Raw genomic sequence first — 26,277 nt, forward strand, 5'->3', positions numbered from 1 at the left:
ATATATATATATATATATATATATATATATATATATATATATATATATATATATATATATATATATAAATCCTTCTAGTGAACAAGTTACAGTAAATACAGTTTTAAAGTGACTGTTACTTCATATAGTACTAAACAAATTTAATTTTAGAAATATGTTTTTTTTCCAATAATATAAGCACATTTTCCATACTTGTGCTACAAAAAAAAAAAAAAAAAAAACTAAACCAAAACAACTACACTTCAACATTTTTGCTAGTTCCATACAGGTTTAAAGTCAGAAATAAAGATAAGAAAATTGTGAAATACTCTTATTTTAAACGTAGTCCTTCATACATTCCTTTGATGTTTTTAGATGCATTAAAATAAGCTCTCATTGTACATTTGTATGTTTTTGGAAAGCAAGAAAATGAGGTGTTTAATACTGTTTTGAAATTATATTGGAGTCCTTAAAAAAAATCTTAAAGTTGCAGAAGTGGGATCCAATAATGTTTCCACACTTCCCAGTAATATGGGATTTTCTAAGCATCGTATCCCATAAGTCCTTGCTCGCTATCCTCCTATGAATAGTACCGAGCAGCTTGGCTCAATATTAAAATGTTTTTTCCATCACCAATCCTCTTAACATACTGTATGCTACGCAGGTCTGAATCGTGATCGAAGATGACTGTTGATCTCGTTGTCGATTACATCGTTTGTTTCTTCAGCAATGATCAGATTATCTTCCATCGGTGAGCCTGTAATGTGATTTTTTGAAAGAAAAAGTTACTTTTATAATCACACAAAAATGCATACTCATTTTTGGATTTTAAATGGCGAGCACTTTTATAGAAACTGACCGATGCCATTATACGGCGGCAGTGATTCATCACTGCTCACTGAGCTCCGAGGGGCGCTGTGAACATCAGAATCAGTAAAGACTGCTGTGGAAACTGAAGATTTCTTTCCTTTATTTGTCAATGTCCGACTCCAGTCTGCAGACAAATAATTTAGAGATTTTAGCAAAGACTAATAAGGTCAAGTAAAACATTCATAACAATATCTAGTAGCAGTAACATAAAGTTTTTAGTTTGGAATGAATACCTGAATTTTCAGGCAATCGTAAGCACCCACAACAGAGGTACATTCTCCACTGTTTACGGACATTTTCCTTTAGAGCGCAGTGGAACACAAAGATAAAGAAACCTGGGAAAGTGAAAGAAAAGGGAGAAATAAACATGGATATGTACTGTATTTACATGATAGTTACAGTGGTGAAAAAGCAGCCGAAAAATCCCATAGAACTAACACTGCGACAAACTTTGATGAGTCATAGCTCAGAACGAAGATTTCACAGAAACTTGTGACTTGCCACATTTTAAGAGGCTCTGTAAGAACATACCTCACAATGGGGTGTAAGCTGTACCCCTGGAGTGTAAGAGGCCCCCAAATTTTCCCATAGACTTATAATGGGGCAGGAATCATGCCCATATAAGGAAATGAAAACCTTTCAGATGGGATATCTTTGCTTTACAGTGTATTAGAGACAAGGAGGTGGGCCTATTTCATTCAGGCATCCAATCATTCTCTTAGGATCGTCCTAGAGCTATTAAGCCACGCCCCTAGAAACCATTTTGGGCACCCTAGCAACATATCCCATAGCCTTATATCTCTGCATCAGAACATCGTAGAGACATGTGGGTTGGGTCTTTTAATCATTTTAACTTCATGCTAAATCATGCTAACTTTATGCAAAATCATGCTAGTTTTAGGTTAAATCATGTAAGCTTCATGTTAAATCTTGCTAGCTTCATGTTAAATCATTCTAGCTTCATGCTAAATCTTGCTAGCTTCATGTTAAATCATGCTAGCTTAAAGTTAAATCATGCTTGCTTCATGTTAAATCATGATAGCTTAAAGTTAAATCATGCTTGCTTCATGTTAAATCATGCTAGCTTAAAGTTAAATCATGCTTTCTTCATGCTAACTTCATGCTAAATCATTCTTGCTTCATGCTAAATCATGCTACCTTCATGCCAAATCATGCTAACTTTATGCAAAATCATGCTAGTTTTAGGTTAAATCATGTAAGCTTCATGTTAAATCTTGCTAGCTTCATGTTAAATCATTCTAGCTTCATGCTAAATCTTGCTAGCTTCATGTTAAATCATGCTAGCTTAAAGTTAAATCATGCTTGCTTCATGTTAAATCATGATAGCTTAAAGTTAAATCATGCTTGCTTCATGTTAAATCATGCTAGCTTAAAGTTAAATCATGCTTTCTTCATGCTAACTTCATGCTAAATCATTCTTGCTTCATGCTAAATCATGCTACCTTCATGCCAAATCATGCTAACTTTATGCAAAATCATGCTAGTTTTAGGTTAAATCATGTAAGCTTCATGTTAAATCTTGCTAGCTTCATGTTAAATCATTCTAGCTTCATGCTAAATCTTGCTAGCTTCATGTTAAATCATGCTAGCTTAAAGTTAAATCATGCTTGCTTCATGTTAAATCATGCTAGCTTAAAGTTAAATCATGCTTGCTTCATGTTAAATCATGATAGCTTAAAGTTAAATCATGCTTGCTTCATGTTAAATCATGCTAGCTTAAAGTTAAATCATGCTTTCTTCATGCTAACTTCATGCTAAATCATTCTTGCTTCATGCTAAATCATGCTACCTTCATGCCAAATCATGCTAACTTTATGCAAAATCATGCTAGTTTTAGGTTAAATCATGTAAGCTTCATGTTAAATCTTGCTAGCTTCATGTTAAATCATTCTAGCTTCATGCTAAATCTTGCTAGCTTCATGTTAAATCATGCTAGCTTAAAGTTAAATCATGCTTGCTTCATGTTAAATCATGATAGCTTAAAGTTAAATCATGCTTGCTTCATGTTAAATCATGCTAGCTTAAAGTTAAATCATGCTTTCTTCATGTTAACTTCATGCTAAATCATTCTTGCTTCATGCTAAATCATGCTACCTTCATGCCAAATCATGCTAGCTTTATGTTAAATCATGCTAGCTTCATGCTAAATCATGTTAACTTCATGTTAAATCATGTTAGCTTATTGCTAAATCATGCTATATTCATGTTACCTTCATGCTAAATCATGCTAGCTTCATGTTAAATCATGCTAGCTTCATGTTAAATCATGTTAAGTTCATGTTAAATCATGTTAGCTTATTGCTAATGCTATATTCATGTTACCTTCATGTTAAATCATGCTAGCTTCATGTTAAATCATGCTAGCTTCATGTTAAATCATGCTTGCTTCATGTTAAATCATGCTTGCTTCATGTTAAATCATGTTAAGTTCATGATAAATCATGTTAGCTTATTGCTAAATCATGCTATATTCATGTTACCTTCATGTTAAATCATGCTAGCTTCATGCTAAATCATGCTAGCTTCATGTTAAATCATGCTAGCTTCATGTTAAATCATGCTAGCTTCATGTTAAATCATGCTTGCTTCATGTTAAATCATGTTAAGTTCATGTTAAATCATGTTAGCTTATTGCTAAATCATGTTATATTCATGTTACCTTCATGTTAAATCATGCTAGCTTCATGTTAAATCATGCTAGCTTCATGTTAAATCATGCTTGCTTCATGTTAAATCATGTTAAGTTCATGTTAAATCATGTTAACTTATTGCTAAATCATGCTATATTCATGTTACCTTCATGTTAAATCATGCTAGCTTCATGCTAAATCATGTTAACTTCATGTTAAATCACGCTAGCTTCATGCTAAATCATGTTTGCTTCATGCTAAATCATGCTAACATCATGTTAGCTTAATTTTAAATCATGTTAACATCATGCTTAATCTTGTGAACTTCATATGCCAGCTTCATGCTAAATCATGCTAGCTTCATGCTTAATCATGCTAGCAGCTAAATCATGCTAGCTTCATGCTAAATCATGTTAACTTCATGTTAAATCATGCTAGCTTCATGCTAAATCAAGCTTGCTTCATGCTAAATCATGCTTGCTTCATGCTAAATCATGCTAACATCATGTAAGCTTCATTTTAAATCATGTTAACATCATGCTTAATCATGTCAACTTCATATGCCAGCTTCATGCTAAATCAAGCTTGCTTCATGGTAAATCATGCTAACATCATGTTAGCTTCATTTTAAATCATGTTAACATCATGTTTAATCATGTCAACTTCATATGCCAGCTTCATGCTTAATCATGCTAGCTTCATGCTAAATCATGCTACATTCATTCTAAATCATGCTAGCTTTATATTACATCATGCTAGCTTCAGACTAAAACATGTTAACAGCCAGGTGGACTACTAAACTAAACTTCTTGTACAGTTCTGTCAATCAATTTTTTTAAACTTTATTGCAATTTCATGCACTGGTAATTCCTTGGGAATTGCATTGCTAGTTTGTGTTAAGTGCCTTTGTGCATCTAGTGGCACCAAACGGAATTACATAAATATTTTTTTCAAACACGTTGGGCCCTGTTATACACCCGGCACAATGACCGACGCAAGTGTTTTTGGATAGTTTCAGTTCGGCGCAGTTTTAATTTTCACATCCACCGTCACTTTATTTAAATAGCAAATGCATTTGTGCCTATGGCCATTGGTCTATTGACCAACTAAAATTATACTAAAGTCGCCATGAAACGGAAGTAGCAAGTGCCTTATTTACCCCATAATGACGTATATTTGAGTGACACTGGCTTCTGAAATGAAATAAGGCAGGGCTGGATTTGAATTTTTCTATCGAGATCTGACTGGATCATTTGAAGTTGGGTCGTGTTGCTAATTGCTAATAACAACGATCATCTCCCGGACCCCGCCCACCTGCCATGCCATATGGCGGGAAGTAATGAGAGATCATTTTGAAAAGGGGAGGAGATTTTTGTTTTGATTTAAAGAGCATTAGGGCACATTCATTTTTAAAAAAAATAATATAGCTCACAGATAAGTAATTTATAAAAAAAACCACAATATTATTTTAACATTTTTTTCCATTTTCATTTCATATTAAAGTTCTGCATGTTTAAGAGCGTGGCCACTTGGCAGGTGTGACAGGTGAATTGCCGCTGCTGTCACTACCGTCAAGGTAGGTGGGCGTGGTTTCAGCAACCAGGCATCTCAGCTCCACCCACCGCCTATTTTTAGTTATTCGAGAGTGAAGTGCTGCCAAGATGGCAGCGGTAGGTTCCGCAAACTTTAGCCTTCACAAAATGCTCTTCAGAAACCTACGTGTGAGGTCATGTTTTATACAGTCAATGGTAAGAGTGCATTTAAGATTGACATTTTATCAATTTCTGCTTTCCCACACATTGGTGTTACCAGCGCCAATCTCTACAGAAACAACCTTACCCAAATCTTTCCGAAAATTATACTTGTAACTGAATGATAGTAATGGATAGTACAAAGATTATTTTTCAATATTTAGTGTCAATTATATTATTTCTGTTTCAGTTTTAAATGTCTCACCTTGAAGGGAATTAAAGATGGCAAACAGGTAATTAAAAGCCAAGTTGACGGGTCCCCAGGCGAAGAAGCAAAAGCCCCAGGTAAGACCCAGCAGAAAAGTGAGTCCCGCGACGCTCCGAAGTTCTTGCAGTCCGCTCCGGTACTGATTATTGTGGGGATTTTGCTTCTTGATTCGTATCAGTTGCACCATTACCACCACAAACATGGACAGGTTCCACACGAATATCACACAGAAGTATGACACCACGGTCACGTAGAACACCCATTGATTCTTAATCCAACAGCTAAAAAAGAGTAAAGTGTACAAATGATGATGGTTCATTTTATTAAAGGCATAGTTCATCCAAAAATGCAAATTCGGTCATCGTTACCTCTCATTTCTTTATTCCGTTAAACACAAAATAAGATATTTTGATATCTGATGGCAACCACACAGTGGTTAGCAGCACCCATTGACTTCCATAGTAGGAGAAACAAATATTATAGAAGTCAATGAGTGCCGTCATCTGTGTGCATGTCATCATTTATCAATCATCTTTTTTTGTGTTCAACATTATAACTCACACATGAGAGCTAATGCATCAATCAATAATGATCTTGTTATATAATGTGGGCATTAATATTGAAATACTTACAAATCATCTGTAGTTCCGTCCACAAATTTTCCATACTGTACAAGGCCATAGTGGTCCTTGTTTATTGCGATCACAATGATAACAACAATTAACGGGAGTCCTGCAATAACACAACACGTCAGTGAATTAAATCATCACTCGTCTACAGTCAGAAGCCACATCGACTAATAAACTCACCCCAGCCCACCAAGGACATCTTGAGCATGTATCTGCTCATAAAGTTGTTGAAGACCTTGACGATGGCCATGTACATATGCAGAGCCTCGAGACCCATCCAGGTGAAGGAGACCAACAGGATGTAGTGCAGGAAAAATCCCGTAGAAATGCACAGGCCAACGGCATTTTGAAACAGAGCCAGCCATGAGTCCACCAGGAAGATCAGGTTCAGAAAGAGCAGAGCAAAACACAGATGAATCAAGATCTTGGAGGGAATGTCACGGCGGATTTTTCTGTGGATAGAGGGAACAGAACTGGTTATATTATACCTTATTGTTTTATTTATAGTATAATTTGGGGATATTATAAGTATTGTATAATTACAATAGATACATAATGCAAGTGCGTGTCTAAAACTGGAGTGGAACGCAGCCCTGGAGGGATTGCAAATATGTTGCGACTTCCTTAAAATGACTTTGGTTTGATTAGGTTAGAGTTGGAAAATATGTACAGTATTGTTGTGTGCCCCCAGGAACAGCTTTGGGTAATCACTGTCTTACACTTTTTGTAATATATGTCTGTTGTGGTTCTTTTTTTTTATAAGTATTTAATGTCAGTATCATTGAGGAAGACTTACTCAAACCCGAGGTAAGTGAGCAAAGTAACTGCGATAAAGATAGCAGAGATTCCACAGCCGATGTAAGTGATGAAGGTGAGGATTGTGGCCTGCACACGGTCCTGTATTCCCTGCCGGCTAATGTCCTTCAATGACAAAACAAATCGGAAGAGCATATTTTACAGGATGTAGGTAAAGTGAGTTAAAGCACCACTGTTCTGTATATAACAATGCATGTGACTAGATTATTCTAGATATTGGCAAAGACAGAATACTTATTCAGACAGTATTTTTGTCTTGTTTTCAGTACAAATATCGATTTTTTTTAAAATGAAGATGTATTTTCTTGATAAGCAAAATGACCTAAGAAAATAAAAAAATTGTAAATAAATTTCTGGCATCCCAACCTGCAAAAAGTCATTTCAGGGAGGTATCCCGAAGCCTCCCCCCTCAAAAAAGAAAAAAAAAGAAAGGAGGACAAGGATATGACATTTCAAGATACAAAATCATAATATTAATTTCTATAGGCCTATTGGTAACACTTAACTATGTATGAACTAACCATGAGCAGTACATTTGTTGCTGTATTTGTTAATCTGTGTTAACATTAGTTAATAAAAATACAGCTGTTCATGGTTTGTTCATGTTAGTTCACAGTGCATTAACTAATGTTAACAAGATTTGAATAATGTATTAATAAATGTTTAAATGAACATAAACAAATATAAAAAAAATGCTATATAAGTGCAGTTCATTATCAGTTCATGTTAACTAATGCAGTAAACTAATTTTAGCTAATGAGCCTTATTGTAAAGTGTTACCCAATTATTGGTTAATTATATTAAATATGTAAATCACTTTTACTATTTATATGAGCTGCTCATACTATTTATGTAAACTGTTTTTATTTATATTCCATTGCAACTTTAAACAGGTCTAAGGAGTTTGTTGTTTTCATGTAGCCTTAACAACTAGCCAGCCTGAAAAATATGCACATAAAATTAAACTTGTTGAACTCACCTAAATGTCTTTTACAATCATTTAAACCACGGGTCTGTTTAATGCTGTATTCTGATTGGCTGAGAAATGTTCTGTGGGTATGCATTCATTTCTGATAACCGCACACCTAACTTGTCAAATGTCTTAAAAATAGACACCAGAGCAATGTTTGTGGTACCCGTGGTATAAGAGAAATAATTGAGTCCAGTCCTTTGAATTATTTGAAAGTAATTCAAATAATTTACATTTACATTTAGTCATTTAGCAGACGCTTTTGTCCAAAGCGACTTACAAGTGAGGTAAACAATAGAAGCAATTATGGCAACATAAGAACAGCAATACATAAGCGCACTGGAAATCTCATCAAGTCCAACACAATATACATAGCCAAGGGTATGTTAGTATTTATTTTTTTTTAGATAAAGAGGAAGGTAAATAGAGAAAGAGATAAAGAGAAGGGTAACTAAATAAAGATAGTAAATCTGTAATTAGGAAGTTAGGTAATGGTGGAAGAGATGGGTTTTTAGCCGAGTCTTAAAGACAGCTACAGTGTCAGCTGATCGTGTCACGACCGGCAGATCATTCCACAGTTGTGGGACAGTTCCTGAGAAGGTACGCGTTAATGTTTTATTCCCTTTTTGAGATGGTACCACAAGCCGTCGCTCGGTGGCAGAGCGCAGTGATCGAGAGGGTACATAAGGCTCTATAAGCAAGCGAAGGTAAGGGGGTGCTGACCCAGTGGTGGTTTTAAAGGCCAGGAGCAGAGCCTTAAATTTGATGCGGGGTGCTATAGGAAGCCAGTGTAACTTGACAAAGAGAGGAGTGACGTGCGCCCTCTTTGGCTCATTGAAGACCACTCTTGCCGCTGCGTTCTGAATCATCTGTAGGGGTTTGGTCGAGCAGGCTGGAAGTCCTGCCAGACAGGACAAGAGCTTGGACCAGGACCTGCGTAGCATGCTCATCTAGGAAAGGTCTAATTTTCCTGATATTGTAGAGGATGAATCTACAAGAGCGAGCGGTGCTGGCAACATGCTCCGTGAAGCTAAGCCGATCATCAATGACCACTCCCAGGTTTTTGGCCGTCTTGGAAGGCGTGATGGTCGAGGAACCTAGCTGAATGGAAAAGTTGTGCTGGATCTTTGGTTCAGATGATATGACAAGCAGTTCTGTCTTCGCAAGGTTAAGCTGGAGATTGTGATCCTTCATCCAGAGTGAGATGTCCCTCAGGCATGCCGAGATGTGGGCAGAAACCGTAGGATCATCAGGGTGGAACGACAAGTGGAGTTGAGTGTCGTCTGCATAGCAGTGGTAGGAAAAGCCATGTTTCCGAATGACAGAGCCCAGGGATGTCATGTATATCGAAAAGAGCAGCGGTCCAGGCACAGAGCCTTGAGGGACCCCGGTATCAAGACGTTGGGGTTCGGAGACGTCACCTCTCCAGGATACCCGACCTATCTGAGAGGTACGACTTGAACCATAGAAGCGCTGTGTCAGTGACACCCATAGACATGAGAGTCGACAGGAGGATGCGGTGATTGACCGTGTCAAAAGCTGCAGATAGATCCAGTAAGATCAGCACAGATGATTTGGAGACTGCCCTTGCCTGCCTTAGGGCCTCAATGACTGAGAGCAGCGCAGTCTCAGTGGAGTGACCACTTTTGAATCCAGACTGATTGCTATCCAGGAGGTTATTTTGTGTGAAAAAAGTGGAGAGCTGGTTGAACACAATGCGTTCAAGAGTCTTGGAAATGAAGGGAAGAAGAGAAACGGGTCTGTAGTTCTCTAGCATAGCAGGATTGAGAGTGGGTTTCTTCAGCAGCGGGGTTATCCGGGCCTCTTTAAATGCTACAGGGAAAGTGCCAGTGGAAATGGATGAATTGATAATGTGAGTGAGAGCAGGGATAACAGACGGAGAGATGGCCTGGAGGAGATGGGTGGGTATTGGATCTAGCGGGCAGGTAGTCAGATGATTAGAAGCCAAGACCTTGGAAATATCTGCTTCGGATAGGAGAGAGAAGGAGGGAAGGGAGCATGTCTCAGGGATTTGAGAATGCGCAAGAAGCGGCGGCTCGGAGAACTAATTATTATTAGTTAATTAACTAATTATTATAAATAATTATTCGCGTCGTGCCGCATTGCACCTTGGGTGTGCATTATTTTCTTATAATTCAATGGCCCATCTTCAATCATTCCTTACAAGTTTTGCTTGTGAGTTACTTTCTTAGGTCATTTTGCTCATCAAGAAAATGCATCTTGATTTAGGAATATTTAGATATTTGTACTGAAAACAAGACAACAATCCTAAGTAAGAAAGTCATTTTTTGCAGTGTGACTAATAATTTTGAACCATACAATGTATTTTATACAAATATACCCATACTGCTTAAGGCTGGTTTTTTGGTCCAGGGTCACATTTGTTGTATTTAATAAAGAAAAACTATGTACATTAAAAAATATAAAATACAGTAGTGGCCAAAAGTGATGTTATTTGTTGTAATATTTGTTGATGTTCTTTTTTGGTAATATTTTGTAGTCATTGCCTGGGGCTATGTCCTTTTTAACTTTGCCATTTTTGTTTTGTCAAAGTCTCCTTAAAATATTAAAGGGGAGCTTTAATATATACCCCAAACACACCAATGCAACAATACTTGAAATGCAATTGTTAAAGTTGGCCACTATAGCATTTAGATAACAGGTTTGTCAATGCTTAGTTTAGTCATTGCTGTTAAAACGATGATTGAACATTTCCATGAAGTGTTTTGATTGTAGGCGTACTTACTAATAGCACTGCAAAACTGGTCAGGTGATTACAGCTGCAGACGGTCTCGTTCACAGTACTGCTGTTCTTGACAACAAAACAGCCGTCAGAATTCCAACCTCCTGAACCTCCTGGAAAACCCAAAACACGTCATAGTCACATCACCTCTAATACAGAAATTCCACATCTCAATTGAGCCTAATAACAGAGAGGAATCTAATCTTACCATTAGTTTCAAAGTCCCAAAACACACAAGAGGCTACATAGTTCCCCTGTGAGAGATGAGTGAAGAGAGTAAGAAATCAAACCGGTTTAAGTGTACAATGACAGGTAATGTAACAATGTAAAAACACACACCGCAACAGGTTGCGTATTTCTCAGAGTGAACACAACGTTCTCCTTCAGGTTTTTGATGGAAAGGTTAGCCACACTCGAGCCCAGAACGTGGCTGTTTAAAATAAGTTGAGTCTTTTTATCCTGTAAGGATAGAAAACATAAAGCTTGAATAATGCAGTTTCAAATCTAAAGTCGACTCGGAATCAGTTTCATTTTACCTGAAAAAATGTGCTTTTCTGAAAGAAAGTGAACTGGATTCTGGAGGCCATCTTCTGCTCCCCTAGAGAAAGATTTTCTGTAAGGGACGCTGGCAGCGTTATTTTGCCAAGAGGGGAGGAACTTTCCACGGCTCTCGCTTCTCTCAATCCTTTCGTCACCTGCGTTTTCAGAAACAAGAAAAAAATCCAGCACCCACTTCCAAAAACATTTAAAAAAAAACTAAAAAGATTCAACTGTCATTACCTGTGGGTTTAATGGATCTGCAACTGCGAATGATGTCGTCTTGAAGTTGGTGCCGTCAGCTTTGGTAACGGCCAAAGCAAGTGATTCAAATGCCATGTTTACGGTCTGGTCTTGAATCACCAGTTTCAGACCCAAACTATCCACGACTTTGATTAATCTAAAAATCACCATTGCCAAAGGAACACATCAGTGATTTATAAGATTATTAAAGGGCACATTTTACAAGACTTTTTAAGATGTAAAATAAATATTTGGTGTCCCCAGAGTATTTATGTGAAGTTCTAGTTTAAAATACTATATAGATAATTTATTATGGCGGGATAAAATTGCCACTTTGAAGCAAAAATGTGTCCTTTTTGGGTGTGTCCTTTAACATGCAAATGAGCTGAACTCTGCACTAAATGGCAGTGCTGTTATTGGATAGTACAGATTAAGGGTTGGTATAAATATATTAAGATCCCCTTCTGACATCACAAGGGGAGCCAAATTTCAGTGACCTGTTTTTTCACATGCTTGCAAAGAATGTTACTGGATTGTTTTTATCTAGGTTGATAAAAGCACTGCACTTTAAATAATTATTTGTTGCCTTCATTTTTTGTTAAATCAACTTTTGAACAGATTTACAAGTCATTTCAACTTACTATTATTTATCTTGTCTACAGATGAGTTATAACTTATAAAATGAAGTTGACTTTTTTCAACTTTATGGGCCCTATTTTAACGATCTGAAACGCAAGTGCGAAGCGCAAAGCGCAAGTGACTTTGTGGGCGGATCTTGGGCCCTGTTGCTATTTTCCCGGCGGGAGAATTAACTCTTGCACCAGGCGCAAATCAATAAGGGGTTGGTCTGAAGTAGGTTCATTATTCATAGGTGTGGTTTGGGCGTAACGTCAAATAAACCAATCAGAACGTCATCCAACATTCCCTTTAAACGCAAGTGCGCAAGTTCCATGGCGTGTTGCTATTATTATGACGGATTTACCAGGCGCACGCCAGGAGCGGTTCACAGCCAAGGAGACCGACGTTCTTGTAAGAGCAGTCAAAGACAGAGTAGTTGTTTTTTATAGGGATGGGAGAAATCCGCCCAAATCAGCGTCGCTTAAACAGGCGTGGGAGGAAATAGCCACAATTGTCTCATCAGCTGGCATCCCCAGGACGTTGCGCCGCAAGCGCTACAATGATGTCAGGAGACAGGGAAATCCCAAGCTTGCCAGCATAAATCGGCTACGCCGTGTAACGGGAGGTGGATCTGCCTCTATGCAGGACCTGACGCCAGCAGAGGACATCGCTGCGTCCACCCTCACCGCTGAATGCCAAGAAACGCAAGCAGTCCAACCCCAAAGTACACTTACAAATCAAGTTCATATACATTCAGGTTTCTTATGAAAACATTTTAATTATTATTTACATAAAATAAACGTAATACAGCCACACAACAAACGTATGAAAATATTTTAATCGTTATTTGCATGAGAATTTTTAACGCAGCCACACAATAAATAAAAACTATCACCACAATGCTCACCACTATGATTTCCCTTATCTCATGTGTTAATATTTTTTATTGAAACAATTTATGATTTGCAAAAATAACTGTTGCATCTGTGTATATTAGATAAGCAAAGTGTGTGCGCGTTGTGCACGCTATAGTTTATGGTATACTACAACGCGCCACTGACTTTAGACTATTTTTTACTGGTCAGTGGCGCAATTGTTTTTTGAAACTGCAAAATAGCATCAGGGATGGTTTGCGCCGGAACACGCCTCCTTTTTTGCGCTGAACCGCCCAGGGAGCGCAAGTTCATTCCCTAGTTTGCTGACGTGCATCTGTGGAGGGAAAAACCCGCTGTGCGCCGGTGCAAAATACGAATGATACATGCGTCACTGACAAAGTCAATTGCGCTGGGTGCAAGATAGGGCCCTATAAGTTGTAGCAACTCATCTAGTCAAGATAAATAATAGTAAGTTGACATAATTTGTAAATCTGAGTTGTTTAAAAAAAACTAGTAAGGCAGCAAAGAATTGAAACATGGAAAAATTCAGATTTTTATGATATGTCCCTCTAAAGGGATAGTTCACCCAAAAATGACAAACCTGTATTAATGTCTTACACAAATGCAAATATTTGTAATTACACATGAAAACAGGAGCACCATTGACTTCCATAGTAGGAAAAAAATACTATATTATAAAATACTGTTTCATTCTTACCGGTTGGATGAGGAACTCAGACTGTTTGAAGAGCCATTTAGCAGGTTGTTGATGACAGACAGCATTGCTCTGCCCACTTCCAGACTAATATTGGGTGCAGAAAGCAGTTTTTCTAACTGGTTGACCAAATCATTCACTTGAGTTGAGTTTAAAGAAGACACATCTTTGGTTTGATTAAGAAGGTTGTTAGCCAGTGCGCCTGGACTTTCGGTTGTTGCTGCAAAATAAGGAAATTTAAGTTTTTCTTAAAGTAAGTACAAAATGTGAATAAACAGGAAGATCTTATAACTCTTTCCCGCCATTGACAAGTTTATAGGGCAATCATATTTCTGCTTTTATCCACTTAGCCAACTTATAAAACACTAACTGACTGGCAACTTTTTTAAAATGCTTGCTAGAAAAGAGTTAAACATTTGTAGATATAATTATGTAAAGTCTGATCTTAGCACCATGTATTTTTGTACATTTTTGACCTTGTCTATGAAATCCAGGGTAAAGTATTTTTATCTAATTATGAGATTTGGAGCATCAAAGTTCGATTTTAGTTTAATTTCCCAAAATGACATAGATGTGAATTTTGGTCAATATAGCCCAGCCCTAATACTGTGTCTATCAAAATGCACAAAAATGAATGCCTACAAGAATAAATGAGACCCCCCTTGAATATGCCAACTTGATGTCATGTATCAATATAGTATATCATTCATTAAAAAAATTAATATTCAAACCTGTTGCCTTGACTGTGGTTGGCACAGATGTATTTTTTCTGCTGGTTGTTGCAGTAATGTGATGCCCAGGTGAAGCGGTTATTGAGGAATTGGAGGTGTTGTGAGTAGAGACTGGCTGTATCGTTGGCACAGCAGTTGTGTTAGTTTCAACCTTTTCTGTTGAGTTGTTTAATTGTGTTAGATTGGTTGTAACAGGCACACTGGAAATGTTTTTTGTTGTTGGGAAGGTAGTTGTGTGTATCTCTGTTGTGTTTGACTGGCTGGTGTTAAACTGTGTTGTGTTAACTGCAGGGCTTAATGTTGTAATAAATTGTGATGAGTTGGTGGTGGCCTCAGTTGTGTTGATGCTACGGTCAACAGCAGTTACATTGTAAATGGTTACATTCACTGGCATTTCTGTTGTGTTGTAGAGGGTTGTGTGTATCTCGGTGGTGTTTGACTGGCTGGTGTTAAACTGTGTTGTGTTAACTGCAGGGCTTAATGTTGTACTAAATCGTGATGTGTTGTTGGGGGTCTCAGTTGTGTTGATACTACGGTCAACAATAGTTTCATTGTAAATAGTTACATTCACTGGAATTTCTGTTGTGTTGAAGATGGTTGTGTTGACTGGAAGGTGTGCTGTACTCAGCTGTGTTGTGTTCAACAGTGGGGTTGTTGCATTGGAATACGATATATTAGGAAAAACAGTTGTTGCATTTAAAGTTGTGACATTAAACATGTACATTGTGGTATTTAATTGTGTGTCTGTTGCATTAAGTGGTGTAACTGTTACATTGAGTGTTGTCACTGTTGCATTAAGTGGTGTAACTGTTGCATTAAGTGGTGTAACTGTTGCAGTTAATAGTCTGTCTGTTACATTGAGTGTTGTGTCTGTTGCATTAAGTGGTGTAACGGTTGCGGTTAATAGTCTGTCTGTTACATTGAGTGTTGTGACTGTTGCATTGAGTGGTGTAACTGTTGCAGTAAATAGTCTGTCTGTTACATTGAGTGTTGTGACTGTTGCATTGAGTGGTGTAACTGTTGCAGTAAATAGTCTGTCTGTTACATTGAGTGTTGTGACTGTTGCATTGAGTGGTGTCACTGTTGCATTAAGTGGTGTCACTGTTGCATTAAGTGGTGTAACTGTTGCGGTTAATAGTCTGTCTGTTACATTGAGTGTTGTGCCTGTTGCATTGAGTGGTGTAACTGTTGCAGTAAATAGTCTGTCTGTTACATTGAGTGTTGTGACTGTTGCATTGAGTGGTGTAACTGTTGCAGTAAATAGTCTGTCTGTTACATTGAGTGTTGTGACTGTTGCATTGAGTGTTGTGACTGTTGCATTAAGTGGTGTAACTGTTGCAGTTAATAGTCTGTCTGTTACATTGAGTGTTGTGTCTGTTGCATTAAGTGGTGTAACGGTTGCAGTTAATAGTCTGTCTGTTGCATTGAGTGTTGTGACTGTTGCATTAAGTGGTGTAACGGTTGCAGTTAATAGTCTGTCTGTTGCATTGAGTGTTGTGACTGTTGCATTAAGGGGTGTAACGGTTGCAGTTAATAGTCTGTCGGTTGCATTGAATGTTGTGACTGTTGCATTGAGTGTTGTGACTGTTGCATTAAGGGGTGTAACTGTTGCAGTTAACAGTCTGTCGGTTGCATTGAATGTTGTGACTGTTGCATTGAGTGTTGTGACTGTTGCATTAAGGGGTGTAACTGTTGCAGTTAATACTCTGTCTGTTACATTGAGTGTTGTGACTGTTGCATTGAGTGTTTTGACTGTTGCATTAGGTGTGGTAAAGGTTGCATTAAGTGGTGTAACTGCTGGAGTTAATAGTCTATCTGTTACATTGAGTGTTGTGACTGTTGTATTGAGTGTTGTGACTGTTGCATTGAGTGGTGTAGCTGTTGCAGTTAGTAGTCTGTCTGTTGCATAAAGTGGTGTAACGGTTGCAGTTAATAGTCTGTCGGTTGTATTGAGTGTTGTGACTGTTGCATTAAGTGGTGTAACTGTTGCAGTAAATAGTTTGTCTGTTGCATTAAGTGTTGTGACTGTTGCATTAAGTGGTGTAACTGTTGCAGTTACTAGTCTGTCTGTTACATTGAGTGTTGTGACTGTTGTATTGAGTGTTGTGACTGTTGCATTAAGTGGTGTAGCTGTTGCAGTTAATAGTCTGTCTGTTGCATAAAGTGTTGTAACGGTTGCAGTTAATAGTCTGTCGGTTGTATTGAGTGTTGTGACTGTTGCATTAAGTGGTGTAACTGTTGCAGTGAATAGTCTGTCTGTTGCATTAAGTGTTGTGACTGTTGCATTAAGTGGTGTAACTGTTGCAGTTACTAGTCTGTCTGTTACATTGAGTGTTGTGACTGTTGTATTGAGTGTTGTGACTGTTGCATTAAGTGGTGTAACTGTTGCAGTGAATAGTCTGTCTGTTGCATTAAGTGTTGTGACTGTTACATTAAGTGGTGTAACTGTTGCAGTTACTAGTCTGTCTGTTACATTGAGTGTTGTGACTGTTGTATTGAGTGTTGTGACTGTTGCATTAAGTGGTGTAACGGTTGCAGTTAATAGTCTGTCGGTTGTATTGAGTGTTGTGACTGTTGCATTAAGTGGTGTAACTGTTGCAGTGAATAGTCTGTCTGTTGCATTAAGTGTTGTGACTGTTGCATTAAGTGGTGTAACGGTTGCAGTTACTAGTCTGTCTGTTACATTGAGTGTTGTGACTGTTGCATTAAGTGGTGTAGCTGTTGCAGTTAATAGTCTGTCTGTTGCATTAAGTGGTGTAACTGTTGCAGTTAATAGTCTGTCTGTTGCATTAAGTGTTGTGACTGTTGTATTGAGTGTTGTGACTCTTGCATTAAGTGGTGGTACTGTTGCAGTTACTAGTCTGTCTGTTACATTGAGTGTTGTGACTGTTGCATTGAGTGGTTTAGCTGTTGCAGTTAATAGTCTGTCTTTTGTATTGAGTATTGTGACTGTTGCATTGAGCGTTGTGACACTTGCATTGGGTGTCATGACTGCATTGGGTATCGTGACTGTTGCAGTTACTAGTCTGTCTGTTACATTGAGTGTTGTGACTGTTGCATTAAGGGGTGTAACTGTTGCATTAAGTGGTGTAGCTGTTGCAGTTAACTGTCTGTCTGTTGCATTAAGTGTTGTGACTGTTGCATTAAGTGGTGTAACTGTTGCAGTTACTAGTCTGTCTGTTACATTGAGTGTTGTGACTGTTGCATTAAGTGGTGTAGCTGTTGCAGTTACTAGTCTGTCTGTTACATTGAGTGTGGTGACTGTTGCATTATGTGGTGTTATTGTTGTAGTTAATAGTCTGTCTGTTACATTGAGTGTTGTGACTGTTGCATTGAGTGTTGTGACTGTTGCATTGAGTGTTGTGACTGTTGCATTGAGTGTTGTGACTGTTGTATTGAGTGTTGTGACTGTTGCATTGAGCGTTGTGACACTTGCATTGGGTGTTGTGACTGTTGCATTGTGTGTTGTGATTGTTGCAGTTAATAGTCTGTCAGTTGCATTGAGTGTTGTGACTGTTGCATTAAGTGGTGTAACTGTTGCAGTTAATAGTCTGTCTGTTGCACTGAGTGTTGTGACTGTTGCATTGATTGTTGTGACTGTTGCATTGAGTGTTGTGACTGTCGCATGGAGTGTTCTAACTGTTGTATTAAGTGGTATAGCTGTTGTAGCTAATAGTCGGTCTGTTGCATTGAGTGTTGTGACTGTTGCATTGAGTGTTGTGATCGTTGCATTGAGTGGTGTAACTGTTGCAGTTAAAAGTCTGTCTGTTGCATTGGGTGTTGTGACTGTTGCATTGAGTGTTGTGACTGTTGCATTGAGTGTTGTGACTGTTGCATTGAGTGTTGTGACTGTTGCATTGAGCATTGCGACTTTTGTATTGGGTGTTGTGATTGTTGCTGTTAATAGTCTGTCTGTTGTATTGAGTGTTGTGACAGTTGCATTAAGTGGTGTAACTGTTGCAGTTAATAGTCTGTCTGTTACATTGAGTGTTGTAACTGTTCCATTAAGTGGTGTAACTGTTGCAGTTAATAGTCTGTCTGTTGCATTGAGTGTTGTGACTGTTGCATTAGATGTGGTGACTGTTGAATTATGTGGTGTAACTGTTGTAGTTAATAGTCTGCCTGTTGCATTGAGTGTTGTGTCTGTTGCATTGAGTGTTGTTACTATTGTATTAAGTGGTGTAACTGTTGCATTGAGTGTTGTGACTGTTGCATTGAGTGAAGTGACTGTTGCTTTAGGTATTGAGACTGTTGCATTAGGCATGGTGACTGTTGCATTATGTGGTGTAACTGTTGTAGTTAATAGTCTGTCTGTTGTATTGAGTGTTGTGACTATTGCATTATGTGGTGTTATTGGTGTAGTTAATAATGTGTCTGTTGTATTGAGTGTTGTGACTGTTGCATTAGGTGTGGTGACTGTTGCATTATGTGGTTTAATTGTTGTAGTTAATAGGCTGTCTGTTGTATTGAGTGTTATGACTGTTGCATTGGTTGTTGAGTCTGTTGCATTAGGTGTGGTGACTGTTGCATTATGTGGTGTATTTGTTGTAGTTAATAGTGTGTTTGTTGTATTGAGTGTTGTGACTGTTGCATTGAGTGTGGTGACTGTTGCATTATGTGGTGTTATTGTTGTAGTCAATAGTCTGTCTGTTGTATTTAATGTCAGGACTGTTGCATTGAGTGTGGTGACTGTTGCATTATGTGGTGTTATTGTTGTAGTTAATAGTCTGTCTGTTGTATTGAGTGTTGTGACTGTAGCATTAGGTATTGAGACTGTTGCATTAGGTGTGGTGACTGTTGCATTATGTGGTGTAATTGGTGTAGTTATTAGTGTGTTTGTTGTATTGAGTGTTGTGACTGTTGCATTGAGTGTGATGACTGTTGCATTATGTGGTGTTATTGTTGTAGTCAATAGTCTTTCTGTTGTATTTAATGTCAGGACTGTTGCATTGAGTGTGGTGACTGTTGCATTATGTGGTGTTATTGTTGTAGTTAATAGTCTGTCTGTTGTATTGCGTGTTGTGACTGTTGTATTAGGTGTGGTGACTGTTGCATTATGTGGTGTAATTGTTGTAGTAAATAGTCTGTCTGTTGTATTGAGTGTTGTGACTGTTGTGTTGGGTGTTGTGACTGTTGCATCAGGAGTGGTGACTGTTGCATTACGTGGTGTAATTGTTGCATTATGTGGTGTTATTGTTGTAGTCAATAGTCTGTCTGTTGTATTTAATGTCAGGACTGTTGCATTATGTGGTGTAATTGTTTGGGTTAATAGTCTGTCTGTTGTATTGAGTGTTGTGACTGTTGTGTTGGGTGTTGTGACTGTTGCATCAGGTGTGGTGACTGTTGCATTACGTGGTGTAATTGTTGTAGTCAATAGTCTGTCTGTTGTATTTAATGTCAGGACTGTTGCATTGAGTGTTGTGACTGTTGCATTATGTGGTGTTATTGTTGTAGTTAATAGTCTGTCTGTTGTATTGAGTGTTGTGACTGTTGCATTATGTGTTGAGACTGTTACATTAGGTGTGGTAACTGTTTCATTATGTGGTGTTATTGTTGTAGTTAATAGTGTGTCTATTGTATTGAGTGTTGTGACTGTTGCATTAGGTGTGGTGACTGTTGCATTATGTGGTGTAGCTGTTGTAGTTAATAGTGTGTCTGTTGTATTGAGTGTTGTGACTGTTGCATTAGGTGTTGAGACTGTTGCATTAGGTGTGGTGACTGTTGCATTATGTGGTGTAGCTGTTGTAGTTAATAGTCTGTCTGTTGTATTGAGTGTTATGACTGTTGCATTGAGTGTTGTGACTGTTGCATTGGGTGTTGTGACTGTTGCATAAGGTGTTGAGAGTGTTGCATAAGGTGTTGAGACTGTTGCATTAGGTGTTGAGACTGTTGCATTATGTGGTGTAATTGTTGTAGTCAATAGTCTGTCTGTTGCATTTAGTGTCAGGACTGTTGCATTAGGTGGTGTTACTGTTGTAGTTAATAGTCTGTCTGTTGTATTGAGTGTTGTGACTGTTGCATTATGTGGTGTAATTGTTGTAGTTAATAGTCTGTCTGTTGTATTGAGTGTTATGACTGTTGCATTGGGTGTTGTGACTGTTGCATTAGGTGTGGTGACTGTTGCATTATGTGGTGTATTTGTTGTAGCTAATAGTGTGACTGTTGCATTAGGTATTGAGACTGTTGCATTCGGTGTTGAGACTGTTGCATTAGGTGTAGTGACTGTTGCATTATGTGGTGTAACTGTTGTAGTCAATAGTCTGTCTGTTGTATTTAGTGTCGGGACTGTTGCATTGAGTGTTGTAACTGTTGCATTAGGTGGTGTAATTGCTGTAGTTAATAGTCTGTCTGTTGCATTGAGTGTTGTGACTGTTGCATTGAGTGTTGTGACTGTTGCATTAGGTGGTGTAATTGCTGTAGTTAATAGTCTGTCTGTTGCATTGAGTGTTGTGACTGTTGCATTAGGTGGTGTAATTGCTGTAGTTAATAGTCTGTCTGTTGCATTTAGTGTTGTGACTGTTGCATTAGGTGGTGTAATTGCTGTAGTTAATAGTCTGTCTGTTGCATTGAGTGTTGTGACTGTTGCATTGAGTGGTGTAACTGTTGCAGTTACTAGTCTGTCTGTTGCATTGAGTGTTGTGACTGTTGTATTGAGTGTTGTGACTGTTGCATTAGGTGTTGAGACTATTGCATTAGGTGTGGTGACTCTAGCATTATGTGGTGTAATTGTTGTAGTTAATAGTCTGTCTGTTGCATTGAGTGTTGTGACTGCTGTTGTGACTGTTTTATTGAGTGGTATGGCTGTTGTATTGACTAATGGTCCTGATATATTGAATGGTGTTAGAGTTGCATTTCCCAGTGTGCTTGTTGTATTTCTTTGTGTGTCTGTTGTAGTGGGCAGTCTAGCTGATGGAATGAGTGGCAGTCCAGTTGTACTGAGTGAAAGTGTGTCTGTGCTGTTAGTGGACGTGAAGCGAGTGCTGGATACTGAGACTGTTGTATTGAAGGATGTATTCGAAGCATTATTCTGTGTGTTGACAGAGCTGAATGTTGTAACCGTTTGGTTGGTATGGCTGCTCAGTGGCTGGCCTGTAGTTACTGATGGAGAAGTGACATTTAGGGCTGTAGGTCCGCTCTCTGTGCTTGTGCTGGGAGGAATAGGTGGAGTAGTGTGGGATTCAGATGAGATCTCACAACTATCACTTAAAAGAACAGCATACGTCTGACCCTGATCACTGTAGAACAAAGACAGAATAGTTTTATATATGTGTGCAATATAAAACACAGTCCTTAAACCTTTACTATCCCAAAAATCTAAAAATGGAAAGCTGTTAGTCAGCATATGCATATCATCTGTTTCGTAATGTTTAAACTACATAAACCTAATCTGAGTTCAATCAAATATATAGTAATTTAAATTTACTGTAGGCTGTCAGTGTGAACATAGCCCATGATGAATTTGCTTAAAAATATGAATACATTTTTCACTATGTCAGCTAATTAGTTAAAATTAAATACAAATGTGTTTTATGCACAGTGTTGAGCAATGGTTTAACACACCACCTACCATTTAAGCTGGTTTTGGACATCACTGATCTGGCTGGTGCTCAGATTGACAGAGGTCCAAGTAAATGTAGAGTTCAAAAGGTTGCTGTCAGTGGTAGTGGGCAAACGACATATAACTGTGTAGGAGACAGACAGAAAAGAGAATGACATTTTTACTATTCCCAACACATGGAAATACATGTACATGTGATTCAACACTCACCTGTTCTATACACAGGCCCACCAAAATATACATTGGTGCTATCCTTCCACATTTCGGCTAAAGCCGTGCTAACAATGCACACATCCAGTGGTGGTGACAGCTGCAGAGTTAACATGCAGGTGTAGAGCCTGAGGAACAATAGACTTGTTAGATGCACACGAATGCGTGCAGAAACACACAATAGGTCACGATGCACCTTACCTTGCTGCTTCACCAAAACATTCCAGATGCATTCCCTGTAGAAAATCAACACAAAGAAGTTTGACCTGCTTGTAACTATTCACAAGATTAGTTTCTTTAAGATGGAAAACAACAGTTTCGTAAAGGTTTACCTGATATTTCTGTGAAACTTCGGCAATAGGATTGCACAGAGACCTATGGGAATGTAACGTGATCAACCATAAAGTAGATGTCAAAAAATAAATGTTTTTTACACACATTTTTCTCTTTATATATATTTTTCAAATAGAAATAACTGTAATGCTGGACATACCCTAAAACGGTGTTTTTGTCGCAGGGAGAGCTCCACTGTACAATCTTTTAATTTAAGCAAAGAAAAGAAATATAAACAATGACTCCATGATAACATTGTCCTGTATCATTGTCTATTTGAGCCGGCCAGTTTTACTCGTAAAATTGTATGTCTGCGTGTCATTTGCTCTAGAATGCCCTAAAAATCTGCTCATGCACACTCACCGAGTTCTGGATGAAGGTGAAATCCACATCGGGGCTCGAAATGTTTATACGAACGGCAAAATATGCCTCTAAAAATATAAAAGAGGTAAAAGGATGAATTTCAATGCTTTGAAATATTCGCATACATGCCGTTATATTGTGTAGTGCACTCACCAGAGTCAGATATGTGACAATCACATTGCTGCTGGTTTGCAACTAAAAGCAATATAGAAGTTTTTGGTAAGAAGTAGCATTGTGGCAAAGCTCTATATTTTATATATTATTAGTTTCTTAATGAAAAACATCTATAATCTGTGCTAAGATGCCATTTAAATTCTCACCACTGCAGGCTTGGTCACTAAGTATCTGTAAGTCATTAGGGATGATATCATTCTCTCCAGAAGAGCTGTGAAAAGGAATTAACATAAATACATTAATTATCTTAATAAAACCATTAAAACATTAGAAAATGTTGTAAAGTTACTTTTATTTAAATCATGCAAGTAAAGTCTTGACTCTTATAGACTAAACAAGATCGCTAGAAACGTTTACCATGTTACGCTGACAGGTCCTTGGATTTTGCACACTTCATCGTAAGACATAGAGGACGTGCAATGCACATAACCACCACCAGGGGCTGAAATGGTTTTCTCCATGCAGAGGCCTTTACCTGTGAGCAAACAATTTATGAAGACTTTGATTATTAAACGAATGAGGTTGTTGGATCAGTGTGAATTCTATTGTTGCCGTTTGTTAAGTGTGAATTATTTAGCCCTAACACAGTTTAGTTCCTTAATGACATCATCCTTTAGGAACAGACATCATTTTGCACAAACAGTAAGCATACTTCCCTACTATATACTCTAGCAGGCGAGAATCAGTATGCAAATCAAGTAGTATATCCAAATTCACAATAGTAAAAAAAACAATACCTGTAGGCGAAAACTACCCAGATGAGCTAGTAGTACTTCTTTCTAGATTTTAAGTGGGCATTCGATTAACTCTTTACTATCACATGAAGCCATGTGAGCTGAGGAGCCACCAATTTAAAAAAAGTGAATTTATAAAAATACAGACAAAACTATGAACCAGGCAGCTCTTTAAGTGATTTATGTATCAAGAAACTTATTCCTTGTTATTTAATTGTATGTGTTAAACAACAAATAAGTAATTTACGTTTGGGTTTTTTGTTATTACGATCAAAGGTCAAAGGACATACATTTACATTTGAAGATTTTGGTTCTAAAAATGCAATAAACGGCATTTGTACATTTTTTTAGTTACCACCAAAATCAGTATTGTATCTGGTCAGTATTAAAAAAGCAAATTTTTAATTTTACCCAATAATATCTGCCATGTTATTCTGTCATCTTTTCTCCCTTTTTTTCCAAAACGCAATAAACGCCAGTCCTCTTTCTCTGCAGAATGCAATAAATCTGCTCAACAAATCACAGCGCACCATTCCACGCATTGTAAACAATAATGACGCCGCGTCGAATTCACACAGAATCCTAGTTTTCCTCATCTACTTTGTACTTCGTGATCACCAAACAAACAAAAACAAAATAATACTTTTGATGGCATTGATCAACCTGTGGTGGTTTTCTATAGCAGGGAAGAAACGTAAGCCACCAAAATCGAATAATTTATCTAAGGTATATAATTTATGTGAGGCTGGCTGTTGCTTATTCTCATATGACAATATCAAGCTTCTGTCATGCTAACACATTGACTCCAGGCAATCTTATGAAAAACTTTACATTATTTTACTCAAAGTCAACGAAAATCAAGCAGGACCAAAACATTTTACAGCTGAAAAAAGTTCAGTGATGACGTCCCAAGGATGATAGCAGTAATGATAGGGTTATTGATATGACAAAGTAAGTATTTTCATTAAAGCCAATAATGTTTATTTTTTAAATCAGTGTAATAAATTAATATAACATGACAAAGATGAATGCACATTTAAATATTGATTCAATAGATTTATAGCATTTTGAAAAAAAAAAGTCAGTTTTTATAATAAATCTTTAAAAATCTAATTAGAAATTAGAATTTTTAATGTTATTATAACCTAAAGATGCTATGTGAAAGTTTGTTAAAGAAAATTATTTTCATCTCATAACTTTCTTGATATAGAAAACACATTTTTACCCAAATTAGTCAAAATGGATTAATTGCGTTTTAGAACCAAACTATTAATTTATTCATTTGGAAGATGCTTTTATCCAAAGCAACTTACAGTGTTTGACCCCACAGTGCAACCCACACTGCAAAAATGACTTTCTTACTTAGTATTTTTGTCTTGTTTTTCTTAATTCTTGTTTTTTGTCTTAATTCTTAAATTAATATGTTTTTCTTGATGAGCAAAACGACATAAGTAAATAAGTCTAGTTTTAAGACAAATAATATACAATTTAAGTGAAATTGTCCTTAAAACAAGCAAAATTATCTGCCAATGGGGTGAGAAAAAAAATTGTGAAATAAGATTGATTTTTTCTTAAACACTTAATTCAAGTAAAATTTTCTCACCCCATTGGCAGATATTTTTGCTTGTTTTAAGCACAAATTTACTGAAATTGTATATTTTTTGTCTAAAAACTAGTATTATTTTCTTAAGTCATTTTGCTCATCAAGAAAATACACCTTGATTTAAGAACTTTTTGATATTTCTACTGAAAACAAGACAAAAATACTAAGTAAGAAAGTCATTTTTTGCAGTGTATGACCTTTTTGCGGTGCTAACACAAAGTTTTACTACGGACCTATATAGAGGCACATATGGGTTACGTGACAATTAAAAAAATTTTGAAGTGTCTGAGATTGACCCGTACCTATTTAAAGCAACACTATGTAGTTTTTTTTACCTTTAAATAATGTCTCTAAAATTATTTCAGTGATAGAACAACTTTTAACTGGCCAAATTGTACGGTTGCTGCAACCTGAGTAGCCTCCTAGCTGCTACAAGCACACTCTGAAAGTGGCGGTGGAGGGTAGAGCACACAGCCCCGCCCCTCCCCCTGCCTGCAGAAGAGTGTCTGATACCAGGCACTGTTGCGCTTTTCAACCACATGGGGGAGCTGTAAGTCATTTTTACATGGAAACTACATAGTGTTGCTTTAAAGTAATCATTACATAATAATATTTACTTTTGTTTAACTAACACAGAGTCTGTCAACTTAGTACAGTAATTCTTACTCACCCACTCTCTCCACATCTCCTAGAAGCAGGATTTTTATTTGTTTGTCTGTCTTGTTTTCCACCAGCCTACCGATTTCACATGCGTTTTCAGCCTGGTTAAGTTGTATAAGCACCGTGCAATTAGTCCTCCTATGGTAACAGAGGCAGAAGTCAATGGTTTGTTACTGAGATGATGCTTATTTGTTTGTTTAGTTTTGGGGAGACTTCAGTTTTGACTTACTGGATGTTCACTGTGTCTTGACATGTAACCTCAGCCGTCTATATTACATGAAAAAA

The 26,277-nt window shown here is 37.5% G+C and overlaps 1 protein-coding gene across 1 annotated transcript in view; it reads right to left on the bottom strand.

Moving 5' to 3' along the window:
* Nucleotides 1-77: 77 nt before the first annotated feature.
* adgrg2a (adhesion G protein-coupled receptor G2a) overlaps nucleotides 78-26,277 on the bottom strand; it is a 37,002-nt gene continuing 10,802 nt past the window's right edge. The window contains exons 11-35 of the mRNA XM_073813183.1: nucleotides 26,222-26,259; nucleotides 26,003-26,130; nucleotides 23,353-23,470; nucleotides 23,142-23,206; nucleotides 22,975-23,016; nucleotides 22,822-22,889; nucleotides 22,619-22,662; nucleotides 22,458-22,500; nucleotides 22,327-22,361; nucleotides 22,126-22,253; nucleotides 21,925-22,039; nucleotides 14,358-21,592; nucleotides 13,630-13,846; nucleotides 11,419-11,575; nucleotides 11,175-11,333; nucleotides 10,978-11,097; nucleotides 10,847-10,892; nucleotides 10,642-10,751; nucleotides 6,885-7,009; nucleotides 6,269-6,540; nucleotides 6,092-6,191; nucleotides 5,457-5,740; nucleotides 1,083-1,184; nucleotides 839-973; nucleotides 78-736 (exon numbers count right to left, since the gene is read on the bottom strand). Of these exons, the coding sequence (XP_073669284.1) occupies nucleotides 636-736; nucleotides 839-973; nucleotides 1,083-1,184; nucleotides 5,457-5,740; nucleotides 6,092-6,191; nucleotides 6,269-6,540; nucleotides 6,885-7,009; nucleotides 10,642-10,751; nucleotides 10,847-10,892; nucleotides 10,978-11,097; nucleotides 11,175-11,333; nucleotides 11,419-11,575; nucleotides 13,630-13,846; nucleotides 14,358-21,592; nucleotides 21,925-22,039; nucleotides 22,126-22,253; nucleotides 22,327-22,361; nucleotides 22,458-22,500; nucleotides 22,619-22,662; nucleotides 22,822-22,889; nucleotides 22,975-23,016; nucleotides 23,142-23,206; nucleotides 23,353-23,470; nucleotides 26,003-26,130; nucleotides 26,222-26,259 (9,987 nt within the window). The 3' untranslated portion in view covers nucleotides 78-635. The remainder of the gene's footprint in view (nucleotides 737-838; nucleotides 974-1,082; nucleotides 1,185-5,456; nucleotides 5,741-6,091; nucleotides 6,192-6,268; nucleotides 6,541-6,884; nucleotides 7,010-10,641; nucleotides 10,752-10,846; nucleotides 10,893-10,977; nucleotides 11,098-11,174; nucleotides 11,334-11,418; nucleotides 11,576-13,629; nucleotides 13,847-14,357; nucleotides 21,593-21,924; nucleotides 22,040-22,125; nucleotides 22,254-22,326; nucleotides 22,362-22,457; nucleotides 22,501-22,618; nucleotides 22,663-22,821; nucleotides 22,890-22,974; nucleotides 23,017-23,141; nucleotides 23,207-23,352; nucleotides 23,471-26,002; nucleotides 26,131-26,221; nucleotides 26,260-26,277) is intronic.

Source organism: Paramisgurnus dabryanus, chromosome 22 (genome assembly GCF_030506205.2).
Source record: "Paramisgurnus dabryanus chromosome 22, PD_genome_1.1, whole genome shotgun sequence".
In the NCBI taxonomy this organism is placed as follows: Eukaryota; Metazoa; Chordata; class Actinopteri; order Cypriniformes; family Cobitidae; genus Paramisgurnus; species Paramisgurnus dabryanus.